The sequence below is a fragment of the Podarcis vaucheri genome, assembly GCF_965113315.1.
Source record: "Podarcis vaucheri genome assembly, chromosome: 16".
Taxonomy (NCBI): Eukaryota; Metazoa; Chordata; class Lepidosauria; order Squamata; family Lacertidae; genus Podarcis; species Podarcis vaucheri.
This window is the reverse complement of record NC_138754.1, coordinates 16,394,975-16,421,091: the sequence shown is the minus strand read 5'-3', so window position 1 is coordinate 16,421,091 and position 26,117 is coordinate 16,394,975. Positions and strand designations below refer to the sequence as shown.

The 26,117-nt window shown below is 46.8% G+C and overlaps 1 protein-coding gene and 1 long non-coding RNA gene across 3 annotated transcripts; one reads left to right on the top strand and one right to left on the bottom strand.

The window, feature by feature from the left end:
- Positions 1-1,119: 1,119 nt before the first annotated feature.
- On the top strand, positions 1,120-11,076 carry LOC309521636. The gene is made up of 3 exons (XR_014214743.1): positions 1,120-1,162; positions 2,284-2,606; positions 10,940-11,076. It is a non-coding gene; the product is annotated as an uncharacterized lncRNA (long non-coding RNA).
- Positions 1,308-26,117, bottom strand: NAALADL1 (N-acetylated alpha-linked acidic dipeptidase like 1). 2 transcript variants are annotated; one of them, XM_082204282.1, is made up of 19 exons: positions 24,969-26,117; positions 23,609-23,781; positions 22,418-22,539; positions 21,105-21,227; positions 20,353-20,542; positions 18,951-19,044; positions 15,944-16,051; positions 14,159-14,244; positions 13,496-13,615; positions 12,198-12,283; positions 11,161-11,224; positions 9,872-9,939; positions 9,401-9,495; positions 8,502-8,592; positions 7,620-7,701; positions 6,317-6,490; positions 5,224-5,314; positions 3,530-3,622; positions 1,308-2,447 (listed from the first exon to the last, which is right to left on the bottom strand). In XM_082204282.1, the coding sequence occupies exons 1-19, from the start codon at positions 25,181-25,183 to the stop codon at positions 2,276-2,278; spliced, it is 2,247 nt and encodes a 748-aa protein (XP_082060408.1). In that variant the 5' UTR covers positions 25,184-26,117; the 3' UTR covers positions 1,308-2,275. The 2 variants fall into 2 exon arrangements, with proteins under 2 accessions (XP_082060408.1, XP_082060409.1); XM_082204283.1 differs by lacking the exon at positions 6,317-6,490.

Below are 26,117 nucleotides of genomic sequence, written 5' to 3'. Positions count from 1 at the left end.
TTTGGTCAACTCTCCAGGGGCTGCATGCCAGTGTTGGGTGCAGTTAAAGGTGTGGGGGTACCCCACAAACTCTATATACACAGAGGGCACTTTGCCCTCTCCAGCTAATTGGCACAGATCCAGTGATGGGGAGCAGAGTGGCAGGGTTATCGCCTCCTCTCTGTTCATCAAATGATTGATCTGATGAGAGGAGAGGGGTGATTTGCAGCTTTGTCAGGACTCTGTTCACCCCAGTGTAGTAAATCGGAGCAGGGCCTTCTGGGTGGCTGCCCCGGTCTGTGGAAGAACATCCCTTTCCAGATACAATCAAAAGCAATTTTGCTCAGAAAGGCTTTCCCAGATTGATAAAGGTAAAGGTAAAGGACCGACTGGGCGGTTAAGTCCAGTCAAAGGCGACTATGGTGCTCATCTGGCTTTCAGGCAGAGGGAGCCGGCGTTTGTCCACAGACAGCTTTCTGGGTTATGTGGCCAGCATGACTAAACCGCTTCTGGCACAACGGGACACCATGATGGAAACCAGAGTGCACAGAAAGGCCGTTTACCTTCCTGCCACAGCCGTGACTATTTATCTACTTGCGCTGGTGTGCTTTCAAACTGCCAGGTTGGCAGGAGCTGGGACAGAGCAACGGGAGCTCACTCTGTTGCAGGGTGTGGCGATCACACACAGGGCCCCCGGACGTTTGACGGTCTACTGACCCTGTGCCGCCACTGCGATTGCTTTTTCTGCTGCCACCACCCCGTATCTCACGGGGGGACACGGAGTCCAGTCAGTTGTTAACATGAACAAATAATCAAATTTATTTTTAAATGCAGGAACAAGCTTATGGTTTCAGTTAATTTTTCTCTTGTCAGTTTCTTATTCTTAGTTCCTAACCACTTCAAACTGATTATTCCAACTATCTATCTGACTCCACCTAACGATTCCTCTCACTCTCTCACAATACAACTCTACCAACCCACACCAAACCTCCCTCTTCCTTCTTCAACTCTCAAACCTCAACTCCCAACTCCCAAACCTCAACTGACTTTCAAAACCTCCCACTCTAACTTTTATTCCCCCCTTGCATTCTCACTGGCCAATCATATCACACCCATTTTAACCCTTTCCTTATGACCCATCCTAGGAGGCAAACGCCACACAGGGATTCAAACTGCCACAAAAGTCTGCTTCATTAGGGTTTTGTTTTTGTTTCTGGGCGGTTCCCTAGATGAAAACTATGGGAGATTGCCTGCTTTTGATGGGGTTACACTCCCTCTGAAGGAGCAGGTACACAGCTTGGAGGTACTTCTGGGTCCTTTGTGTGGCCTCAGTGGCACGGAGCGCCTTCCATCAGCTTTGGCTAGTGGCGCAGCTGCACCCCTAACTGGACAAGGGATAGCTTAACTTCTGTCATCTATTCTCTAGTAACCTCTAGGTTAGATTCAGTGCTGGATTTATGTATAAGTTAAACAAGCTATAGCTTAGGGCCTCGCTCTCTTGGGGGCCCCAAAAAAATTTAAAGGAAAAAACAACTGGATGTACATTTCCAAAATATGAGATAAAGTATATATACTTCTTAAATGTGTTTCACTGTTAATATACTTCTTAATTGTATTTCAGTCCAACAATTACTTTGATAAAATACATTTGTGTGTGTGTGTAAATGGCTTGAGATACCTATTAGGACCATGAATTACGGTACTATATAGCATATATTCAACACAAAAAAGCGACAATTTGTTGTCTACAAAGGACAGCTGGACATATACAGGGCCCCATTACCTTCAGTAGCTTAGGGCCTCATCAAACCTAAATCCAGCCCTGGTTAGATTACTGCAACATGTTATACATGGGGACGCCTCTGAAGACGGTTCTGAAACTTCAGCTGGTGCAGAATTCAGCAGCCAGATCGCTCACTGGAGCAAGACAGTTTGAGCATATTACACGGATCCAGGCCCAACTGCACTGGCTGCCAATTAGTTTTTGGGTCCAATTCAAAGTGCTGTTTTTGAGCCATAAAGCCACCCCTGTCATAAGGATTGGAGAGATTATGTAAGTGAACCAATTACAACATTGTTCAAAGTGTTGCAAAGCATTTATTTATTTATTGGTACAATTTTCAAGCTGCCCCATTCCGAGTATCCCCTGAGTAGCTTACAGGCATCAAAGAAAAACAAAACAATGATAAGACAAACTCATGACCCACAAAACCACTTTAAAAACAGGGTGGACGAAGCAAGTCAGTGAGGAATAGAACATACTGCTTCTCTTATTATTTTTATTTTATCATCCCTGTTATTCAGCCACAGGCTCCAGGATAGAGGCGGCATTCTCTATCGCTTGGATTACAATGGTGAGCTGCTTGTGAACCTCACCCCACCGGCCGTCCTCCTTGGCGTTATCGTAGGCATCAGCAAGTCCTGGGAAGGTGGCCAGAGAAGATGACCGAGAGGCCATGATGACGTGGCTGGATGAGGAAAAGCAACAAGAAACTGAGGCTTTAGAGTCATCGGTCCAGCCCTGTGGAACTCTCTGCCACTAGACATTCAGCAGCCGCCTTCTGTGCCAACTTTTAAAACACCTGCTGAAAACTCTTCTATCCTGCCAGGTCTACGCAGGCAATGAGGTATGCATTTTTCCATAACAAGTTAGCTGATTTCTGATTTTTTTTTTATATGGTTTTTATTTCATGGCTTTACAGTTTATGTGGGGTGCGGGTGGCTCTGTGGTCTAAACCACAGAACCTAGGACTTGCCAATCAGAAGGTCGGCAGTTCGAATTCCCATGGCAGGGTGAGCTCCTGTTGCTTGGTCCCTGCTCCTGCCAACCTAGCAGTTCGAAAGCAAGTCAAAGTGCAAGTAGATAAATAGGTCTACTTCCTCCAGCGGGAAGGAAAATGGTGTTTCCGTGCGCTGCTCTGGTTTGCCAGAAGTGGCTTAGTCAGGCTGGCCACATGACCAGGAAGCTGTCTGCGGACAAACGCCGTCTCCCTCAGCCTATAGAGCGAGATGAGCGCGCAAACCCAGAGTCGTCCACGACTGGACCTAATGGTCAGGGGTACCTTTACCTTACAGTTTATGTAAACCACCATGGAAGCAACAATCAGGGGTAGCATGCCGGTGGTGGGTGGGATTGCAGCCAATAGGAGGCAGGACAAAAACTGGTTGGAGTCAGCCCCTTCTCTCTCTCTCTCTCCCTCCCACCCACCCTGCAGGTGGCCAAGAGGGTGAGGGCAGACTGCTCTTGCCACAGATAGTAACTGATCGCTTGCAAAGGGCTTTTGAAGTGATGCAGGGAGCTACAAGTTTCCCACCACTGCTCAAGGAAGCCATGAGCAAGTCCTCTCCTGCTCTTTGGTTCTTGCCTGACATTGATAAGTCCACTTTATCTGACACTGGAGGCCCCAGTGAGCTCATCCTTTTTAAAATAAGCTAGCAAGTTAAAACACAAAATCTCAGTGGTTATGCACCACTGCCATCTTGTGGCAGTGAATTCCACAAGTAAATCACACATTGAAAGCCAGAAAGCCGGTCCATTGGTATTGCTTACCTGTAGTAATACTTTTCCGGAAAGGCTCTGGGGTTCAGGAAGGCCCTTTCTAACAACATCAGCTGGTCATTCACCATCCGCACGTCCAGGGGGCTTTCAGGAAATTGGGGGGGGGGAGAAAGAGGAGGGAGAAAGAGGGTTGGGCTAAGAGCCGTCTTGGGGCCAATCATAGAATGTGTCAGCCCCACAGCAAAATTGCACAGAGCTGGTTTGCTATGTGAAAGCCAAGTTTGCTCAGGAACAAGCACTACCCTGGAGTGCTGTTTGGTTTGGTTTGCCAGCTACAGCTGTTCCTGGACAGGGATAGCCTGATGCACTGTAATCCATCCATTGAGGCAGGACTACTGCAATGTGCTCTGTGTGGGGCTGCCCTTGGGCCTGGTTTGGAAGTTCAACCAGACTGCTGATGAGAGCCCCTGACCTGATGGGAACACATGGCATCCTTGTTAAAACAGTTGCATTCGCTGCTCACCCACCACCAAGCCAAGATAAAGGTCCTTGTATTGACTTACAAAAGGAGTGCCTCCACCCCCATTTTTCTGCCCGGACACTGAGGTCCAGCGCCGAGGGCCTTCTGGTGGTTCCCTCACTGCGAGAAGCCATGTTACAGGGAACCAGGCAGAGGGCCTTCTCGGTAGTGGCACCCACCCTGTGGAATGTCCTCCCACCAGATGTCAAAGAGAACAACAACTACCAGACTTTTAGAAGACATCTGAAGGCAGCCCTGTTTAGGGAAGCTTTTAATGTTTAATAGACCACTGTATTTTAATACTTTGTTAGAAGCCGCCCAGCGTGGCTGGGGAGACCCAGCCAGATGGGCAGGGTAATAATAATAATAATAATAATAATAATAATAATAATAATAATAAGCCCTGAGCGACTAAGGTCGAGGGTTCCTCAGTGACCGCCTGATCCTTCTGTCCCAGCTCAGTCACAGAGATCATCTGCAGGGGCGTCACTGGTCATTCCCCAAGTTGGTGAGGCTCATTTGACAACAACAACAAGAAACCGAGCCTTTTGTGTCATTGGCTCAGTCCTGTGGAACTCTCTGCCCCTAGACATTCAGCAGGCACCTTTTGTGCCAACTTTTAAATGCCTGCTGAAAACTTTTCTAATCTGCCAGGCCTATGCAGACAATTAAGAAGATATCCATCCCCAATGGTTAATTGATGTCTCTTTAAAAACTTTTAATATGGTGTTTACTATATAGTTTTGTGTATTTTTGTTGTAAACCACTTTGATATTCTTTATGAAATAATGGTCTATAAATATTTTCATAAACAAGCAAATAAAATAAATTAACAATACCAGCCTACCTTACAGAGTTGTTGAAAACATTAGTTTTTTGTTTTTGTTTTTACAAAAATGTATGAAACATCAGATTAATATCCCCTAAGAATGAGTAATCGGATCACAGCAACTAAATCAAATGCACACTGAAACACACATAAAAAAATCTCAAGAGGTGAATCACATTTCCTGGAGCGCAAATTTCACAAATGCGGAGACACTACCAATAAGCCCCTGCCCCATAACATCTCTCACTGACTGGCCAGAGGGCATAATCACTGGGTTATTCAGATTAGTGGCTATGATACAACTTGTACACTCTAGATTACTATATAAATCTGCCATATTCAAATACTTCTATATGAATGTATAGTACAAAGTTCCCCAGAAGAGGAGACTCTCACCTGGGGTTTGCTTCCTCTCTCAGGTTTGCTATGCGCTGGTTAAGACCAGCAGCGGCGGCCTGGAAACGGTCTATTGCGGCCCAGAGTGGATCTGAAGGGCAAAAGAGCAAAACAGATCAGTGCCTTTAAGGGTTTAGCTAAGGGTCAGGTTTAGCCTCTACCCTGAGTAGACAAGCCCATAGTTCCATTTGCAGCCTATTATTCCTAAGCAGTGGTGTTCAGTTTAGCGGCTAAACTTCAGCCCTATAAACTGTGGAAAATTGCAGTCAAATATAACTAGCAAGCTTGGGGCTCATTAATGCATGAAGGGGTTAAGAACACAGAACTGTAAGCCCTCACCTGGAAGGAAGGGAGTTAAGTTTCCTCCTTTGTTTGCTCTCCTTTCACCTTTCACCAAGCAGACAGGATGTGCCTGAGCTTGCCCTTTACAAGCTCAGACCGTGTGCTTAGAGGTATTTCACATCCCAATATTTCTACCTGTGTTCTTCATGCTGCTGCATGGGACAACACATGAATCTGACCCTTTGGAGCTTTGTAAGTAAAGCATTTAAACTTACTAATGGTGTGGTCTGTCATTGCGAGAGGGGCAGAGTAGGGAAGCACTGTAAGTGGACTAAGCAAGATATCTAAAAGGACTAACAGCCTATATTCCTTATGCTTCACACTGCTGCTTACTTTTATGGCCTTAAAACTCTGCTGCTGGGGATCTTTCTCATGCTGAAGAGTGTGCTTAGCCCCACACTTTGGATCTAGGAGAGGCATAGGCAAACTTGGCCCTCCAGATGTTTTGAGACTACAATTCCCATCATCCCTGACCACTGGGATGATGGGAGCTGTAGTCCCAAAACATCTGGAGGGCCGAGTTTGCCTATGCCTGATCTAGAGATCCAGCCGATTCTTTTATTAATTACCCCCGCTTTGGGTAAACCCCAGTCCTTATCCAAGTTAATGACCCCTAATTGCCACACACCCCTTAATGAAGGGGAGGAAGGGCTGGCGGGCCCCTTATTCTCTTTTGCACCTGGCGATTCTACCTGCAGGCCACCTGCCCACTAACCCAGCCTGTAATCCTGCACATTCCCACCCGTCTCACCAAGCGAGATGTTGTGATGGGTCAGGTCTGCCTGGAATGCCTCTCTGGCAACACTGTACATCTGTTGCAGCGTCTCACCGTAGTCGCTCACGTTGAGCGGCAGGATCAAGGCATCTGACAGGCGCATCAGGACGTTGCCAGCTGTCCGTGCCACAGTCTGGTGGCTGGTAAACCCTGGGAAGGGGCAAGAGAATTTCCCCAGATGCAGCAGCAGCAGAGCAAACCGGCCTGTGCCCAGCCTTAGCGGACTCAGCGAGTACAGTCCCAGGGATTTCTCTCTCTCATAAAACCATAGAGTTGGAAGGGACCCCAAGGGTCATCTAGTCCAACCCCCTTGCAATGCACAAATCTCAGCTAAAGCATCCATGACAGACGGCCACCCAACTTCTGCTTAGAAACCTCTCCAAGGAAGGAGAGTCCACCACCTCCCAAGGGAGACCGTTCCACTGTCAAACAACTTTTAAAAAATCATTTTTATTGATTTTCCAATAAAGACAGCCAATCAACATGTCCACATCATAATCTAATTAAAAACTAAAAACTAAAATAAAAAAGACCAAATTGTAATCCAAATTTTAATTATTAATTTTTCCGGGCTCCCCATAGTCGTCCCGAAGCACGTCTCTGAAGCATATCTCCAAATCTTCAGTCCTGCCCCCTCACTGTCAAACAACATTTACGCTGTTTTGCAAAAGCAGGACAGGCTGCTGCTCTCCACAGAAACAGATAGTATATTCTGGTCAGCTATTGACCCTTTAAGGTGTGAACATTATGCTCCTAAGCATGCTGGAATTGAATACAGTGGTGCCTTGGTAATCGAATGGAACAAATCAGCTCCTGAACACTGCAAACCCAGAAGTGAGTGTTCCGGTTTGCAAACGTTTTTCAGAAGACAAACGTCCAACACGGCTTCCACAGCTTCTGATTGAGTGCCGGAAGCTCCTCAGCCAATCGGAAGCCGTGCCTTTGTTTCTGAACAGTTTCGGGAGTTGAACAGACTGCCGGAATGGATTAAGTTTGACTACCAAGGTACCACTGTACTTTAAATTCAGCTAAGGCAACAGATAAACATGAGGTAGCTCTCATGGCCGCCAACCATTACCCCAACAGTCCAAGAGAGAAGCAAAGGCAACCTGAGAAGTTCTAGGCTGCATAGACAACATACCTTTAAAGCACAGGATTTTCCTCAAGGAATCCTGGGAACTGTGGTTTGCCCCCACCCCCGAGCTACAATTCCCAGCACCCTTAACAAACCCTGATTTACTCTCTCGCTGACTCTCTATCTTCCACCCTCACCCCTCACCTGGGTCAATGAATTTCTCTGCATAGTGAAAAGTGTCAAAGGCTGTGTGATAAGCTGGATAGATGCGGGCCGAAGTCTTGGACTAGACAAATGAAAGAAGGGAAGGTCATATCATGTGGTTAGCAGGAGCCTTGCCCCCCAGCATTGCTTAGGAATTCTAAGAAATCAGCTCAGTTTTCAAATCTGTGGTTAAAGTCAGGGCAGTTTTCAAAGGCTTAGTCAGCCTTCTTGATCCAAGATGGCGTCCATTGGTTTCAAACCAAAGAGGAAACCCCGCTCGTTAATCTCAGGAACCATCATACAAAATTTGGATACAATCAGAGCAATATTGAAAGGTTCAGTCTGCCATCTTGATTCAAAATGGCATCCAAACATAGATGAAAAGCTGCTCCTTGATCTCGGAAACAATCACACAAAATTTGGTTGTGATATCTTAAGAGGTGTTTAAACTCACAGCGAACAGACAAGCCATAATAGGTTTGGGGTTTGATGTTTTGATTAGATGAATGGGTCCATTGCTGCAGCCTCACTGGGCAAATCTGATTGATGAGAAGTATTTATTGGACAGTGTTTATAGATTGTACCAGCTGGCTGCTGTTATTTAGGAACTGATTTTTAAAAAAAGGTTTCGGGTGTTTTAAAATGTAAATTTATTGCAATTTATTTATTTTTGCATTGTTACTGCTTGTTGATTAAGTTGATTAATTGCAGTTGCTGCTCTACAAGAAGATATTCTTGAACAGCAGGAGAAAAATACTTTGAATCAATAAATTTTAAAAACTGATCAGGGAGAGGGGAAATCTGTGCCCCTAGGGCTGTTGCTGGATCTCCCAGCTCCCTTTGCCCCTTGAGCATTCCAACTAGCGCAGGGCTACAATTTACCCGGTCGTAGGTGTAAGCAATATCCATGGATGTGATGCCCAGGTAATGAATGAAAGAGGCGTAATCGCTTCCAGCACCCAGAGACCCTAAGCTGAATGGGGGAGGAAGACAGTAATTCGGGGAAGCATCTCTTGAAGCAGAGACTCGAACACAGAACCCTCAGAAACAAACCCACAAAAACCTCCCCACTGCAGGTTGGTCAGTTATAAACAGCAATGCATTTTTTTTTTAAGATGCCACCTTTATAAATAAATACCAGAGAATATATCATATACACACCCTAACCGCGAGTTGTCCCCAGTAAAGTCCTACTCAAAATCAATGGGCTTGACGAATTTAAGTCTATTATATCAGTAAGCTGAGTAGAACTTAGCTGGGTACAACCCATGTAAATTTTTTTTGTAAAAATGATACACTAAAATAGACCACCTTTGTAAATAAATATTAGTATATACAGTGGTGCCCCACAAGACGAATGCCCCGCAAGACGAAAAACTTGCTAGACGAAAGGGTTTTCCGGTTTTGCATTGCTTCGCTAGACGAATTTCCCTATGGGCTTGCTTCGCAAGACGAAAACGTCTTGCGCTTTTTTAAAAAAGCCGCTTGAAGAGGCGCAGTTGCGACGGACCGTGCTTCGCAAGACGAAAAGACTCACGGAATGAATTCTTCTCTTGCGAGGCACCACTGTATACATTAAAGCGTTGACCAAGGAGAAAAAGTACAGCTCCCAGCAAGCATGGACAATGGGAAGGGATGATGGGAGTTGTAGTTCAGCCACTTTTGGAGAACCAGCGGTTCCCATCCACACACCTGGTCTAGGAACTGGTTAGAGGAACTCTGTGAATGTGAGGGGGTCCATGGGCTGTTAAGAAAGGAAAACATTCACAGCATCGTTTTACCTGGGGATGACGCCATAGACTGAACTGTTTCGGCTGAAGTGTTGCTTCCAGTTCTCATAGACCGACAGGGAAGAATCTGCAGCTGGGGTTTTCACCTACAAGGGAAACGAAACACCCCCCCCCCCAAATCAGAAATGGAGCAGATTTCATGACAACCCATCTTAGGGAGGAGGATGGCCTTTAGGGGTCTCACTTCTGCAAGGATGCTCTGAAGCCCAAGACCCCTTTCAGGCTGCAAAGCTGGATTGACTTCATTATTTTGATTTGCAAGCTGCTGCAGGTGTGACTGACTGCTGCCGTCCCTTTCCCCCTAATAAAATGAGTGTGGTGCTCATGATCGTTCCTCCAGTTTTGCAAATGTAAGGTCAATGACCCCCGATAGCCTTTGTTTCCCTGAAAAATAAACTGAGAATGTGTCTCCTACACAGAGACTGTTATTTGGGAGTTGACTTTCCATTCTCTTCAAGTTACCTGCTGGGCAGCTGCAAAGATGACACTCTGCGCAGGTGGCGTTCCTTGAGCCCTCAAGGTGGCGTTGGCTGTCAAAGGAGAAAGAGAAGCATTAGGGGGAGCTCTCCTGACCCCAGGGCACAAGTAGGGTTCCCCCTTTGTTGCCTGGTAAGGCTCCTGTGCCTTGTGTGACAGGGGTGGTAAGCCTCCTGTGCCTTGTGTGACAGGGGTAAGTTCAGCTTCTGCCATTTGCCATTAGACCATTGGTTCCCAAAGTGGGTAGGATGTGCTGGGGGGGGGGAATACCTGGGAGGGTGCCAAGAGGCAAGGGTGGGCAGGAAATGATGGAGGTGTAAACAACTATCAGACAATGAAAATCTGATACCACAGGCCTTTCAGTTGGGTATAGTTGGACCAGAGCTTTTGTGGCCTTAAAACTCTATGACGGTGGAAGTTGAGCCATTTTGCTCCTTGGATTCATACTGCAGTCATGCACTGTGAAAACAGAGTTTATGTTTGACTCTTTCCCTTCACAAGCGCCAGTAAAAAAAATGATCCAAATGTTCTTATTATCAAGTTGGGAAACAAGCATAATCCACGGCCCCTTATCTGAGCCTCTTGCAAACAGTTTAGCATATACATTTTTGCACTGATTTCCTCCCCAGTGCCCTCTCTCTTTCCCTCTTAAGTCTTTTTATAGACTCCTTGACATCAATGCACTAGAATGAACACTAATGTTATCTGCCAGAACCATTGTATCTGGAATGAGAGAACAAAATGAGGAAAAATGAGGAAACCTCCAGTGAAGGGGAGGCCTCTACCTTCCAAGGGAGTCCATGTCTCTGTTGAACAGCTCTAACCCTCAGAAAGCACTTCCTAATGTTTAGCTGGAAACTCCTTTCTTGTTGTTTGAATCCATCAGTCTGGGCCCTCCCTTCCGGAGCAGCAGAAAACAAGCTTGTTCCATCTTCCATCGGACAGCCCTTCAGGTATTTGAAGATGGCTCTGATATCACCTCTCACTCTTCTCTTCTCTTCTCTTCTCTTCTCTTCTCTTCTCTTCTCTTCTCTTCTCTTCTCTCTTCTCCAGGCTAAACATACCCAACTCCCTCAAAAAATAAATGAGGTGGGATTTTCACATCCAGGGTCCCCCATCCAGGCCCTGACCAGACCCAAACCTGCTTCTCTTCAGCCAGGGGGCTGCATCAAGGGCCCTCCTCTCAGACCACACTCTCCCAGGCACTATAACTACAACAAATTTATAAGTCAGTCGGTGCAGCTTGAAAGTGTGGAAAGGTGAGGTGAGCTTACCAAAGACTGCAATGTCCACATTGATGTAGGCCACGCTGCGCTGCTGCAGCTTGCTATAAAATTCCTGTGCGGCGGAGAGATGTGATAAGCAAAGAAACTTCTGCACAAGTGTGAGGTCTCCAGCCCACCCCCTGACAATCCCCATGGTGCATGTTGAAGACCCCTGCACCACAAAGTCGTCACAAGCACTTAAGAGTTACACTAGAGAGAGGCTCTCTGCTCCTATCAGGGATTTGTTTTCAGGACCAGATCCTTTCGCCCCCAAATCCACTCCTGGTTTCAACCCCAAGCTTCCTTTCAGCAGCCTAATTTGCCAGAGGGAAGGGGCAGTTGCAGGAAATGTGTGGGTGTTTGTTTTTTGCTATATTGGCATTAAACTATTGGGAGCCGAACCTTTGGCAATCAGCTATAAGTCACCCGGCAGATTCCAGTCTGCCTTTCCCCCATTCCTATAGTAAGAATAAAAGGTGGTTGCTTTGCATCAGCCTGATTCCTGACTCTGAGGTCAGACGTTTTGGGAACTGAAGTACATAAGCCCCCGACACAAATATAAACAACAAAACACCCAACCAAGCTATGATACCTTTCCAACCACTACTCAGCCCCCTCTGCGCTACATATTTAAAGCAGAATCATGCCACTTTAAGCAGATGCCGCTTCCCCCAAGGACTCCTGGGAAGTGTAGTTTGTTAAGGTTGCTGAAAGGAGACCTGTATTCCCCTTGCAAAGCTACAATTTCCCGAGTTACTTAGGGAGAGGGGTTGATTGTTAAACTACTCTGGCAACTCTGGCTCTTTAAGGGAGCAATGGTCTCCTAACAAATCTCAGCGCGATAAACAAGCTACATATCCCATGATTCTTTGGGGGAAGCCATGACTGCTTAAATTGGTAGGATTGTGTTTTGAATGTGGCTGGGGTACAAATAATAAAATTACTATTTTTATTATTAAATGCACAATGCAGAACCACCTGTTCTTCAGTCTGTCTCTCACCTACTCCATCCATCCATCCATCCATCCAACCTCCTTTCCTCTTACCTCTGTATACTCTGTAGAACCAATGAGACCAAACTCCTCAGCACCCCAGCTGCCAAAAATAATGGACCTTCGTGGGCGCCACTTCCCTGAGAATAAATGACACATTATTCCTAGACACTTGAATGAGAATGTGCAAACTGGAGACAGGTGGAGCTCCTCTAGAGTAAGGGTGAGGCACCTCAGACCCACAGGCTGAATGCAGCCCTACGGGTCTCTCTTTTTAGCTGTCAGTTGACTCTCTCCAAGACACACACCCCTGGCCAGTCCTGCTCCTTGCTCTCCTTGGCTGCTTTTGCATAGCCTGCTTTTCCTTCTGAGAGCCTGTGTGGTGTCGTGGCTAGAGTGTCAGGCTAGGACCCGGGTTCAAATTCCCACTTGGCCATGAAGCTCACTGAGTGACATTGGGCCATTTCCTGCCTCCCGTGGGCGATAGCAACCAAACCTAACAGATGCACATTCTTGCTAGTTAGCATGAGAAGAGGTGAATACCACAGAGCTTTACTGCTGATAGGCAGATACCCAAGACCATAGAAATAGAATTGACAGAGAGGGCTCTGTGTGATGTCACTTCCCCTCCTCTCCTTGAGAGGAAGGAGTACATTGGTATTTCCTGTTTCTCTTTCTCTCTTCCTTTTACCAGCATTGGATGAAGACATCTCTCCATTTGTTCAAGGTTTAGGCCCTGTAAATATAAGTATTTTGCCTGCATAGTTTTTACTGCTGCCTTTACTGTGAACTAATGCAAGATTATATGTAAATTATATTTTTAAACTTACTTCCCAAGTTGTTGCCTGAATCTTAAGTGGGGTAAGAAAGGAAGAGCCAGCTTACTTCGTAGCTGGATTTGCTCAAAGCAAGGTTTTACAGCCTAACTCCTATGCTTTAAATTTTGCTGCCAAGGATGGGATTTTGAAACTCTGTTCAACCCACACACGTGGGTGCCTGGAGACATAGGAGAGGATATATTAACTGCTCTCTACCTATTAAAACCCATCCCACACCTCCCAGCCTAACCTACCTCACAGGGTTGTTGTGAGGATTAAATGAGGAGCAGGGAATCATGTGGGCCACATGGAGCCCCTTGGAGAAAAAGGTAGGATATACATGGAATAAATAAAATGACTAGCTGGGATACTGCCTAGTTTGCAAACATAGGAATCTCCACCTACTTCTGCCCACTCACTGGCCGCTGTGGATTGCATCTTCATCTCCCCGGACCTACCAGACCTTCCCCTAGAGTTGCCATGTTTCACACCCCACCAAAGAAAATAAAATCCCAGCCCCCGACCTAAGCTCACCTTCTTTCACCATCTTCCCCAGCACTCGGCTGATCTCCAGCATGACAGCTGTTCCACTGCTGGGGTCGATAGCGCCATGCACCCAGCTGTCTCGGTGGTTACCATAGAGGACGTATCGATCTAGCGGAGGAAGGAGTAGGAACTCATAAAAGGGCACATGTTGGATAGGAGCCTGAAAAGGGATGGATCTGTGGCTCCCAAAGTGGGCAGGAGCGCCCCCTAGAGGACAGGGGGACTAACTAGGTGGGAACTAAGAATATTAGATCAGAGTATATATTTTATCAGTGCCACACACTTGGGCCTGTGAGTACACCCAGAAGAAAAGCACGGCGTTGAACCATGTTCTGTATGGAGAAAGGCTTTTGTTTATCTTTCCTGGAGTCTTCCAGCTTCATTGGATGCCTGCAAGTTGTAGAGCTGTGAGAGGGAGACCAAATTTTCTCTTCCCACTTTCTCCATGGTTTGTGTAGTTTTTATAAACTTCTATCACGTTGCCTCTTCCTCTTCACTGGAAAGTCCCAAATGCGGCAATGTTTCCTCATAGGTGAGTCACTTCTGCTTTTGGTTGCCCTAGGAGTGCACCCTCACCACCAGAAGGATGCCCCTGCCTCCCTCTGTGCCCCCATACCCCCCCCAGGCATCTGTTTGCCCAGGGCAACTCACCAGGCTCCACACTTCCTCTTATCAGTCCCATCACATTAGAAGATGTGTTGATCCTTCTGTAGTTATGGACGTTGACCTGGACCTCACTAGGAAACAAAAGAGAGCCAGGTTCAATCGCCCAATTACACAATGAAATCATTTATATGGGTGATTTGGCTCTGGGCTTCTCACATCACTGGAAGTTCCTGCTTCACAGCAGCAGGATAGAGAGGAGAAGCCCCCTGGGTTGTCTCCAACCAAGTGTGACACCGAGTAGACCCATTGAAATTAATGGACCTAACTTAGGTTTGTTTGTTTGTTTGTTTAGACTTATATAACAACCCTTCCTCATAAGATCTTAAGTATGAGCTGTTTGACAGTGGAACAATCTCCCCCAGGAGGTTGTGGACTCTCCTTCCTTGGAGAGTTTTTCAGCAGAGGTTGGATGGTCATCTGTCATGGATGCTTTAGCTGAGATTCCTGCATTGCAGCAGGTGGTGCTGTGGTCTAAACCACTGGGCCTCTTGGGCTTGCTGATCAGAAGGTCGAGGGTTCAAATCCCTGCAACGGGGTGAGCTCCCGTTGCTCTGTCCCAGCTCTTATCAACTTAGCAGTTTGAAAGCATGCCAGTACAAGTAGATAAATAGGTACCACTCTGGCAGGAAGGTAAACGGCGTTTCTATGCTTTCTGGTTTCCTTCACGGTGTCCCATTGCACCAGAAGTGGTTTAGTCATACTGGCCACATTACCTGCAAAGCTGTCTGTGGACAAATGCCAGCTCCCTCGGCCTCAAAGCCAGATAAGCACCACAACCCCATAGTCATCTTTGACTGGACTTAACCGCCCAGGGCTCCTTTACCTTTTACCTTTTTACCTGCAGCAGGTTGTAATATATGACCCCTGGTGTTCCTTCCAAATCTACAATTCTAAATTTCTGTGATCTCAGGGCAGTGACAAGATAAAAATGCAAGGTAAAAGCACAAATAACTAGTTAAAAGAAAAACAAAACAAATAACTCCTTCATCCCACAAACACATTTAAAAGGCTGAATAATGTTAATCGGCCTGGTTGAAAAGGAACATTTCTGCCAGCCGCATAAAGATATAGAATGACGAACCTCCCTTGCATTGTCTACGACCCTCCATGGATACGTCATGGAGGCACAGGGGATAACTTGGTTCAGTTTGCATATTAATAGGAACCTATCCTCATTCACGGGACGTGGGTGGCGCTGTGCGTTAAACCACAGAGCCTAGGACTTGCCGATCAGAAGGTCGGCGATTCGAATCCCCGTGACGGGGTGAGCTCCCATTGCTCGGTCCCTGCTCCTGCCAACCTAGCAGTTTGAAAGCACGTCAAAGTGCAAGTAGATAAATAGGTACCGCTCTGGCGGGAAGGTAAACAGTGTTTCCATGTGCTGCTCTGGTTCACCAGAAGCGGCTTAGTCATGCTGGCCAGTAAAGCGAGATGAGCACTGCAACCCCAGAGTCGGTCACGACTGGACCTCATGGTCAGGGGTCCCTTTACCCTTTACCTTTATCCTCATTCACAGTCTCAGAACAATGCAGGAACCAAAGCACAGCTTTCGTTCGAAGTCTGCCCTTCTCTGAATGTTGCGCTGAAGTTCTCCGACTAACCAAAAATGTGGGGGGCGGGGCGGGCGGGCGGGATGTGTACACTAGGATAACGTGTGAAAATTACTGATGTCAAGTGAAACTGCATTCAAAATTGCGTATAGTAGGAGAAGCTGAACTGAATACTGGGGGTGGGGAGAAACTGAGACTGGCCAATTTGTACATCCCTCACCTGGCATTGGAGAACAGCCCATCTTGTCTGAATCCTGGTCCAAGATGGTAGACACAGCCCAGGGCTCCCTGCCAAGCTGCCTCTGCCACAGGGTTGCCAGCCAGGTTACTGCAAGTGCAAGAGGGGAGGGTGAAGACTGAATGCTGCCATCCCAGAAGACCTAGCCCTCAGCTCACATCTGTTCTACAGTGGTACCTCGCAAGACGAATGCCTCGCAAGACGAAAGAGTTTTTCGTTTTTTGAGTTGCTTCGCAAGACGAATTTCCCTATGGGCTTGCTTCGCAAGACGAAAAACGAAAACGTCTTGCAAGTTTGTTTCCTTTTTCTTAAAACCGTTAATACCAAGGGTGCATTGCTTGAAGAGGTGCGGTTGCGACTTGACTTCGAGGAGCAACTCATAGCACGCGGTGTGGTAGCCTTTTTTGAGGTTTTTGAAGACTTTGGTGATTTTTGAAGCTTTTCCAAAACTTCTTTTGCAACCATTTGGTAAGTTAAACTTTTAAATCTTTTTGGGGGGGTTGGATTTTGGGTTGGGGTGTTTGTAATTCAAGGACTTGGTGTTGGGGAGGGGTTTGCAAGAATCTGGAAGCTTGTGTGTTTTCTGGGAGGTTTGGTGCTTTTGAATTTTTTGGATGTGAAGCACTGATTTTTTGGGGGGGGTTGCGAAGGTAGGAGCTGTGCTGCCATGGGGCCCAAGAAGACTGCTGCTGCAGAGGCCGGCGAGAGGAAGAAGGAGAAGGTTACGCTGGAAATGAAGAAGGAGATCATCCGGAAGCACAACGGTGGAATGCGTGTGACAGACCTCGCCAGGGAGTACGGGAGGAATCCATCGACCATCGGGACCATCCTGAAGATGAGGGAGAAGATCCTTGTGGCTGATGTAGCCAAGGGAGTCACCAAGATCGTGAAGAACCGTCCAGCTGTTCTGGAGGAGGTGAAGAAGTTGCTGCTCATCTGGTTAGAAGAGAAGCAGCGTGCAGGGGACACAGTGACTGAGGCAGTCATTTGTGAGAAGGCCAAGGCCTTGCACGCAGACCTCGTCCGGCAACAGCCAGGAACCTCAGGCGAGCCAGAAGTCTTCAAGGCAAGCAGAGGCTGGTTTGACCGGTTCAAGACGAGATCTGGAATCCACAGCGTGGTCAGGCATGGAGAGGCTGCCAGTTCTGATGTTCCTGTGGCTAAAGACTTTGCAGCGGAGTTCCTGGAGGTTGTGACGACGGAGGGCTACATTCCACAGCGGGTCTTCTGGCTGGACGGGATCAGCCAGAGAAATTTGAATTGCGCTTGGCGCAGCCTGTGGCCGGACTGTGTGGCACCAAGTGACTCTGATGCACCAGAGTCAACAGTGGTGCAGGACATTGTTTCCTTGGGGAGGACCATGGGCCTGGAGGTCACAGAGGAGGACGTCAGCGAGCTGGTGGAGGAGCATGACCACGAGCTGACCACCCAGGAGCTGGTCGAACTGCAGGCGGAGGCTGCGCAGGAGGAGGCCTCGCTGGAAGAGGAGGAAGCAACTGAGGAATGGCTGTCCTCCAAAGAACTGAGGGACATTTGCCAGAAGTGGAAAGATGTGCAGGCTTTTACACAGCGGAACCACCCTGACAAGGACCTGACATGTGACCTTGCGAACACTTTTGATACGAGGGTCATGTCGTCTTTCAGGGAGGTGCTGAAAAGGCGGATGAAGCAGCAGACCATGGACAGGTTCTTCAGCAAGAAGCAAAGAGTGGAAGAGGAACCTTCTTTGAGTTGTCCCCCAGAGTCTTAGAAAATGTATGTACAGTACACTTTGGTGATTTTTAAATGCTTATCTGTCAAGTTTAGAAACTTAAATTATTGTTCCTTCAATTTTTGAAATGCTCTTTACAGTATGTGTGACTTTAAAGAGCGAGCACTTAATAAACTCTTTTTGTAAAAATTTGGCTTGGTTTGGCCTTTTTTTGACCATATGAACGCATTAATTGATTTTCAATGCATTCCTATGGGAAACCGTGCTTCGCAAGACGAAAAATTCGCAAGACGAAAAAACTCGCAGAACGAATTAATTTCATCTTGCGAGGTACCACTGTATTTTGTTGGTTGGGTATACATTACCCCTTATTCTGGTTCTAGTGTGCTTCCACTGCTGGTGTTGACTGACTGACTGACTGCATTGCTTTAGAAACCTCAAGGTGGTTTACAAAAAAAAGCTAAAACAATAAAATTATCAATGAGAAAAATTAACAATAATTCAAGGCTTTCGAAAAGTTAAAACGGCAATAGACTGAAAACAGATTAAAACTCGCATCAGCTTTCTAAACATCTGGGCAGACTTGTGTAAACAAAAATTTTCTTAGCAGGCACCAGAAAGAATACAGTGAAAGCACCTGCCTGATATCAATAGGCAGGGAGTTCCACAGTGTAGGGGCTACCACACTGAAATAATAATTTCTTACAAATGCAGAATGAGTATTATGTGGCATGTTGAACAGTGCCAGTTCCACAGATCAAAGCAGTCAAATGGGTGTATACGGGGCACAAATTATGTTAGTCACAATTTCTTGAGAAATGCCCCTGTCGGATGCATTCCCCCTGGACACCAGTTTCTGTCTGATTTGAAAACATAAGCTGCATTCACTTTGCAGTTGAGGTGTATACATTCAAGACAGCCATTGCACATGTGCAGATGGCAGCTTACTTGAATATGAGGGGAGGGGTTTGGGGATGATATACTGGAACATAACCTTCCCCCCCCCTAAAGATCAGCCAACAAGATTCGAGATTCATAGTCCCCCCTCCCTCCCAAACTGTCCCTCAAATTGAATTCTGAAGTGTGAATTTTAAAATCTCAAAACCTAGATTTCTAAGCATCTTCTGATCTGTGTGGGATTTCATTTTACGCTCCTCCCTCCAAGTCTGAGCTTCCACACACACACACACACACACACCCTTGCACACCCCGGGTCATCCTTTCCCATCGTTGCCCTCCTTTATGACCCTAATCGCCTACTCCACAGTTACCACCCACCAGATAAGTGTCTTGGCATCCTCAAAGCCAATGGGCTGGGTGGGGATGGGAGGGATCCCTGTGATCTGGTCCTCTGGAATCCTGTAGGTGAAACCTGCAAGCAGAGAGGAGGAGAAGGTAAGAAAGATGGGATTGTTTTCAATGATGTTAGGACCCTCCCACAATCCACACTGGGGCTGTTGACATCAGGCAGGAGCCTTCTCTGTACAGGATGGTTGATTGCATCTTAGGGCTTGTCCATTATTTCCACTTGCACAAGTTAGATTAAGGAAGGAGGAGAGCTTAAAAGCTCTTTTTGCAACGGTCTACTTGGGGTTACCCAGTGCACGTAAAGAACTTTTAAGCTTGCTTGTGGGGTAAAGCCTGCTCCGTGTGTTGGCTCTGGGATGTTCTCACAATATCTTGTGGGGCTAAGTTCCTGCAAACTTTCGCATGAGCATCTCTAACTTCACAGAGCCTGTGGATGAGCAGGGCCTTGCCCCACCAAGCAAGGTGGGGAGCTTAAAAGCTGTTTCCCTGCTGGGTCTGGTTGGATTACCTGGCATGAAAAGAACTCTGACACTCTCTCTTCCTTGCTTGCCGGATAATGTCTGCTTGGTGTGGGGGGTGCAAATATCCAGAGTGTGGGGGTCAGGTGGGATTGCTATGAGGAATTATGAAATATGGAGCAAGCCATTGTGTCCGCAATGAAAGCATTACGTTGATTGGGCTTGATTAATTGACAATAATTTCTGATCAAATCCCCCAAGTCTCGGCACCTCTGCCATTTGCTTTCTCTATGCCTGACAGGCACGTATAAGCATTCTAAATACACAGGCCAGTTGCTTCACCAGGCATCCTGGGTCATAAAGATAGAAGGTAGATTTGACATAGTTTGTTAATCTTTAGGTAGATCTTAAGGGCCAGGAAGAGAGTTCACAAGGAGATGGTAAATACTCTTCCCTTGCCATCCTTCCTTCCTTTCCTGCCTGTTTATGACCTCCGGGGTTTTGCTGAATGCATTCCTCCTTTAGTCCTATTTACTCTCAGATATGTATGCATGCTCAAAGTAATCTTTTGTAGTTAAAAGGATTTCTTCTGATCTGACTTTGTCCCACGTGGTTTTTTTTGAAATGCTCAGAGGAAATCTGATTGGTTCTTAGGAACACTGTGTAAAAAGTTCTTTTGTGAATAAAACGACCTGGGCCAAGGGGTGGACAGGATTATTATTGGCACCTCCTCCCAGAGTCTTGCTGGTCAAGCCTCGTGTGTATTTTATTAATCAGGGTCCAATCCCTTGCTTTTGGAACGCAACAGCTTGGCATGTGGGCTCTTGGTTCTCTCTCCACCCCCCCTCACCCCAAACACGGATTCTTGCATATACATTAAAATCGTGTTTGCTGCTCCACCCCAACCTTCTCACCTTTGGCTGGGTAATAAGGAGTCAGCAGGTCTCCAAAGTGGCTGTTGTAGGAACCTCTCTCCACGCCCGAGGGGGGCAGGTACCACGAATAGGGGTACGTCTCTGTTGCTGAAGCCTTGCCGTCATTGATGTCCCCAGGATCAGTGTACACCACCACCCCAACCACGCCAAATTTGGCGCCGTTGATGGCCTGTCAAGGCAAGATCCAGACAGATGTGTTTGTGCATCAGGGACCCGAGAGGCCCAGCAGAAGACCCAACCCATGGATTCAAACGGTCAGAAAGAAAATTCCAGCTAAGCATTTGGAATAACTTTCTGGTGGTAAAAGCTGTTCAAGAAACTCTCCATCACTGGAAGCTTTGAAAGAGAGGTTGGCTGGCCATATGTCAGGGATTATTTAGCTGAGATTCCAGCATTCCAGGAGTTGGACTGTGATTGTAATTTGCTTTCAACTGTTTTAGATACTGAATTTCAAATTGCTGCAACATGTCCGGAGACCTGATGGTGAAGGGCAGGGCTGTTGTTGTTTTAAAAAAAGAATAAATAACAACATCCTCCAGCATTTTCCCTCCCCATCCCCCGCTTTGCAGAACATCTTGCCTGTGGAAGGGAGAGCTCAAAAACTTCCTCATTATTCTGCAGCATCTTGGTTGGCCTAAGAAAGGTATAGCCCTACTTCGGATTTTAGGGTTGTTCTTTCAAAATGTCCCACAAAAGCTGAAGGTTGGGAACAGGAACAGCTCCCAGTTTACCTTGTCTGCGCGGCCAGCACCCCCGTAGCGAGTTATGGCTATAGTGCCATTGAGATCAATGCCCTGTTGGACCAGGTATTCGTAGTCGCTCATTTTTCCTTGATTGGCATAGACCAGTTTCCCCTGGAATGTTTTTTTATAAAAGAGAGGGTTGTTGTTGTTTTTAAGTGCTTATTGAGTTTTCAAAAACAATGCCACACAAACAAGAAAAACGATAAAGAATCACAGAACCAAGACAGAAAGCTGAATATACTTTTGCAGGCATCATAACAAGATAGATTACACAAAGGGACATTTTGGAAGTAAGAGTCACAGAGAGGGACTTGTCTGTAGTGGCCCCTAAACTGATGAACTCCCTCCCCACAGAGGTATGCCTGAAAGGTTCTGGAAAATGTTGAATATGTGCCTCTTTCTTTGACACTTGAGGTGCATATTTCTAGGACCCACCTTGCTTCTGTGATTGTAAGTTGTTTTTAATTGTTTTTAATACTGTTTTTTAAATTGATGTCACCTGCCCTGGGATCTTAGAGTGAAGGGCAGGTAAATCATCACCATCATCAATAAGGTGACCTCACCACATAGAGGCCTGTGCTGCAAGCTTTTTTTTTTTTAATGAAGCACATAAATGGAGACCATACAACACCACAATGGTCTCATTTTGTAATTCTTCTTCAAATCCCTGCTTGCTTGGACAAGGCAATGCCCCACACCCTCTCAAACCACCCATCCCTAGATGGACCTGAATCAGACTTCCATGTCTGCTACTCCAGATTGTCTGGGCAGCGTCACACACATTTCACACACTGAAAAAGGTGGATATCTTAGCTGCCAACTCACACTTTCCCTCTCTGGAAAGGAGAAGATATGAGGTATGAGGGGTTTACACCTTGAAATCATCCTTTGACGCTGCTACACAAAGAGATAGAACTGTCACCACAAACATTTAAAGGGTAGCTGAAGATTTGGGATCTCCCTTTGGCACCATAAAGCACATTCCAAGCACGTCCTTTCCCTCAAAGACTTCTGGGCGCTGTAGTTTCCCCCTCGCATAGTCATAATTCCCAACAACCCTGAACAGACTACAAGGCTCAGAATTCTTTGAGGTGGAAAATGTACTTTGAATGTGCTCCGAAGGTATCTAGTCTGTGTGAAGCCTCTTTCTGTTGGAGACACAACGCACCTAGGAGGGCAAGGCCCCCTGAGGATCATGTGGTGTCTTTGATTGGCCCATCAAGAGGGCAAACTCCAAGCAGAAGATAAGATAAAGATATAAGAGATAAGGGAGGATAAAAGGCCACGCCCTTGCATTGCACCTTGGGGTTCCCTGGAGGTGCGTAAGCTGCATATGGCTTCACAACGTCTCTGTCGGCCTGATCCGCAGTCAGATTCTTCTCTGTCTCCTGGGAGATAAAGGCTTGGCTGCCATTTTCCATCACTGGTATGAAGAAGAAGAGGGTCTAATCAGAGCATCCATAGCAGGTGTCCCCACCCTCTCCCTTCAGTGGTTTCCACTCTCAACCTTCACTCATTCCCACACCTTTTCCTGGTGTCCAGGTTATGGCCCACAAATTTGTCTTCATTCCCCAATTCCAAACATATGCTCTGAAAACTCATTGGTTGGCTTTTTGGTTTTTACCCTGTGTCAGGGACCATTCTGAGGAGGACTGCACTGAGGAGAGATAGTGGGAGCCGCCCCCTCCCCCTGACCCTGAATCTTCCCAGGAGCAGGAAGACAGTATAGATTTGGAACAGTGGTTTGCAGAGGGGCATAGTTCAGAAGGCAGAAGCTGGGAAATACTGGATGGGGAACAGCTAGGTGAAGAAACACTGGAAGAGAGAGGGTTAACAGATTCACAGTCTGTGGACAGCATCCACCTCCCCCCACCCCCATCCCCAAAGACATGGGGAGCTCAGAGAGTGTTAGAACAGAAAGTGCAAGCTCAGATTACAAGACATAGGAGGGACACAGATTAATAGGGACGGAGGAGAGGGGTAGCCTTAATTAGGAGCACCGCCATTCTAGGGAGATGCTTTCTGTTGTCTCTCGCCGTGTTTGTTAAAGAAACTAACTGGTAAGAATTTTCTTTCGTTTGATCTGCTTATTTACTGCCACGGGGGAGGAAGCCGATTTCCCAAAGCCTGACACCCTGCTTAGTCCAAGAGAGCATTCCCATTAGGCCACACACTATACAGGAAATATACATCATCTTAGCTGGTTGTTTTCTTCCCAACTGCCTCCTGCCACCCCAGCCTGCCACCATCTCTCATCCAACCACAACCCTTGAAAACATTTACCCAACCCATTTTTTTAACTGTACGGATTAGAACCCTCCTTGTACCATAACTGGAGTTGCTGTTCACTTTGACAGTGAGCCGTTTGGTTCCTCTTTGACCAGTTCTTACTAGTTTGGTGGTCAGGTTGCATTCTTGCGTACGTGGCGCGGGCCTCGCTGATAATGGGCCTAACATAAATTCCACATGACACCCCGTTACCTAGCACTCACCCACAGCCACAGAGTTGGGTTTCTCTGGGTCAGGGAAGGAGAGGAACACCTCGTACTGGCCCTCCGTGGCGCTGTCCAGGCCAGTTTGGGGGTCTCGCCAGGCTTTCAGAATCAGCTGCACCAGTTCTTCGTCCCCCTTCGTGGTAGCCATGTGGGGCTTGGAAGACAGATCCCTAATGCAAGAGGGAGCAATGGAGGACAGACTTGGTGGTGGGGTAGGTCTTTGAAGTTTGGGCAAATTTTGGAATCTGGAATAATTTGTCCTTCCCAAAACCACAGCTTCCTTCCCCCCCAGCTTTTGAAACAAGAAATTTCTCCTTATTTTATTCCTGATCGTGCATCATTGGCCATATGTCAGGGATTCTTCAGCTGTGATTCCTGCATTTAAGGGGATGGACTAGATGACTCTGGAGGTCCCTTCCAGCTCCTCAATTTTTTGATTCTACGTTCCCTCATGTCACACAATACAGTTACCAGCTACATCTACACAAGGTGCATTTGAAGCACCTTGAAAGCATTTCATTTCCCCCAAAGAATCCTGGGAACCGTAGTTTGCCAAGGGGTCTAAGACTCCTCCAGCGAGCCAATCAGGGCAGGAAATGTACACATTAGCAGTTTGAAACACAGTAAGATTATTTCCCCCACTACATTTCAGGTGGCCCTTGCTGCACACACCCTAGATAGGGCTGCCATATTTCAAAAAGTAAAAACCAGGACACCCCGAAAGTTGTTGAGTGTTTTTTTAGGAAGACCTCCAAATTTTTGAGCTTTTTTAAAGGAAACCCCCAAAATTGTTGAGCTTCATCTAAACCACCTGTGATTTTTCAATAGACTTGCCTAAGATCCAGGACAAAGCGCCACATTTCAGAAATTACCCCTGGGCGTCATTTTTGCCTTTGAAAATCCAGACATATGTGGGGATGCCTTCACCTGGTGTGCATTACCTGACAGGTTCCCCTATGTTTGCAACCCCTCTGAACTCCTATTCAGTAGCTGATTATAACCATGTGCTAGGTGAGCATGTACACACCTCAGCTTAATTTGTTTTAGCTCCCATTCCATACCCCACAACTGTCCTGTTTTAAGTAGGACATCTTTCTGTTTGGATCCCAGAATGCCCCATTTAAGACTGGCACCCTGGCACACTTCACCCCTCGGAAGGTGAAGTGGACTCTAGTCCACAAAAACCATAATACATCTATCTATCTATCTATCTATCTATCTATCTATCTAATCTATCTTTAGAGAGAATGCATTGGTACAGGCATTCCATTAGACTCTTTGACCTGGGAAGGAATCCCATTTCTCCCAGAACAAAGAGAGAACTTTAGGACATTGCCTCTTCCTCCGCCAGCCTTACTTGAGGTTCTGTCCAATGCGTGCGGCTTCCACCTGGTTCATGAAGTCTTCGAGCAAAGCTGGGTCCAGGTCTCTAGAGAGGCTGTGAAGCCACTCCGGGGTTTGGGGTTCTTTGTAGATCGCATAGTGCCCTAACAAGATCCCAGCGGTAAGCAGCAGGGCTCCAGAGAGCGCAGCCCCAAGAATGTACTGCCAGCGCACTCCACACCCAGCCATGCCTCCCTAGCACCAGTCGAGGAATGAAACTGGCGGCTGTGTGGCCTCAAGGACAGAGCCAAGCCCCTGCTGAGAATTCCATTCCTCCTGAGCTGCCTCCTGACACTTTGGCCAGTGCTCTGCTAGGTCTTTATCCCTGTTTGATGATGGGGCAATAGGGTATTTTCTCCAAGCCAAAGTGCCCTTTGAACAGCTGGGTTATAAAGAATTGTTCCCTGGCAAACCCACACTAAACTTCCTAAATCCCAGGAACTCTGAGACCAACACTTCCTGTGTTTCCCAGTTATTTACTCAGACTGCAAAGGCAGCCTGCGCTCCCCGATTCTCATCCGCACCTCGAGAGACCTTGCAGGTCTCTAAAAATCCTGATCCTAACTTCCAGAAGCATGAACTCCAAGCCTCTAAGCACATGAGGATTCTAAAACCCTGAGGCTGGCAATCACGCACATGCCAAATTAATAAACTTGATTTTTTTAAAAAAGAGATAGAGAAAAAAGCAGGTGGGTAAAAACAGGATTCAAAGTTAAGCAGAGCTCTGTGGCTCTAAAACTGGGCTAATCCTAGCCTAGACACTATAGCCCAGGGGTCAGCAAACTTTTTCAGCAGGGGGCCGGTCCCCTGTCCCTCAGACCTTGGGGGGGGGGCAGACTATATTCTGAAGGGGAAAAAATGAATGAATTCCTATGCCCCACAAATAACCCAGAGATGCATTTTAAATAAAAGCACACATTCTACTCATGTAAAAACATGCTGATTCCTGGACGGTCCATGGGCCGGATTTAGAAGGCGATTGGGCCGCATCCAGCCCCTGGGCCTTAGTTTGCCTACCCATGCTATAGTCATTCCAGTTTGCCCACAAGTAAGCAGCAAAGATAATCAGCTCTAGTGTAGGGCAGCTCAGGTTTTAAAAGGTTTTTAAATGACTCTCTCCCCT

What these genes read in the sequence shown, in the direction of transcription:
- NAALADL1 (XM_082204282.1), bottom strand. Translation starts at nt 25,183, where the DNA reads ATGGCTGGGTGTGGAGTGCGCTGGCAGTACATTCTTGGGGCTGCGCTC. An exon ending in ACCCAACTCTGTGGCTGTGG is followed by an intron (nt 22,540 to 23,608) that starts GTGAGTGCTAGG and finishes TCTTCATACCAG; the next exon opens with TGATGGAAAATGGCAGCCAA. An exon ending in GTTCTACAGAGTATACAGAG is followed by an intron (nt 11,225 to 12,197) that starts GTAAGAGGAAAG and finishes TCCGCCGCACAG; the next exon opens with GAATTTTATAGCAAGCTGCA.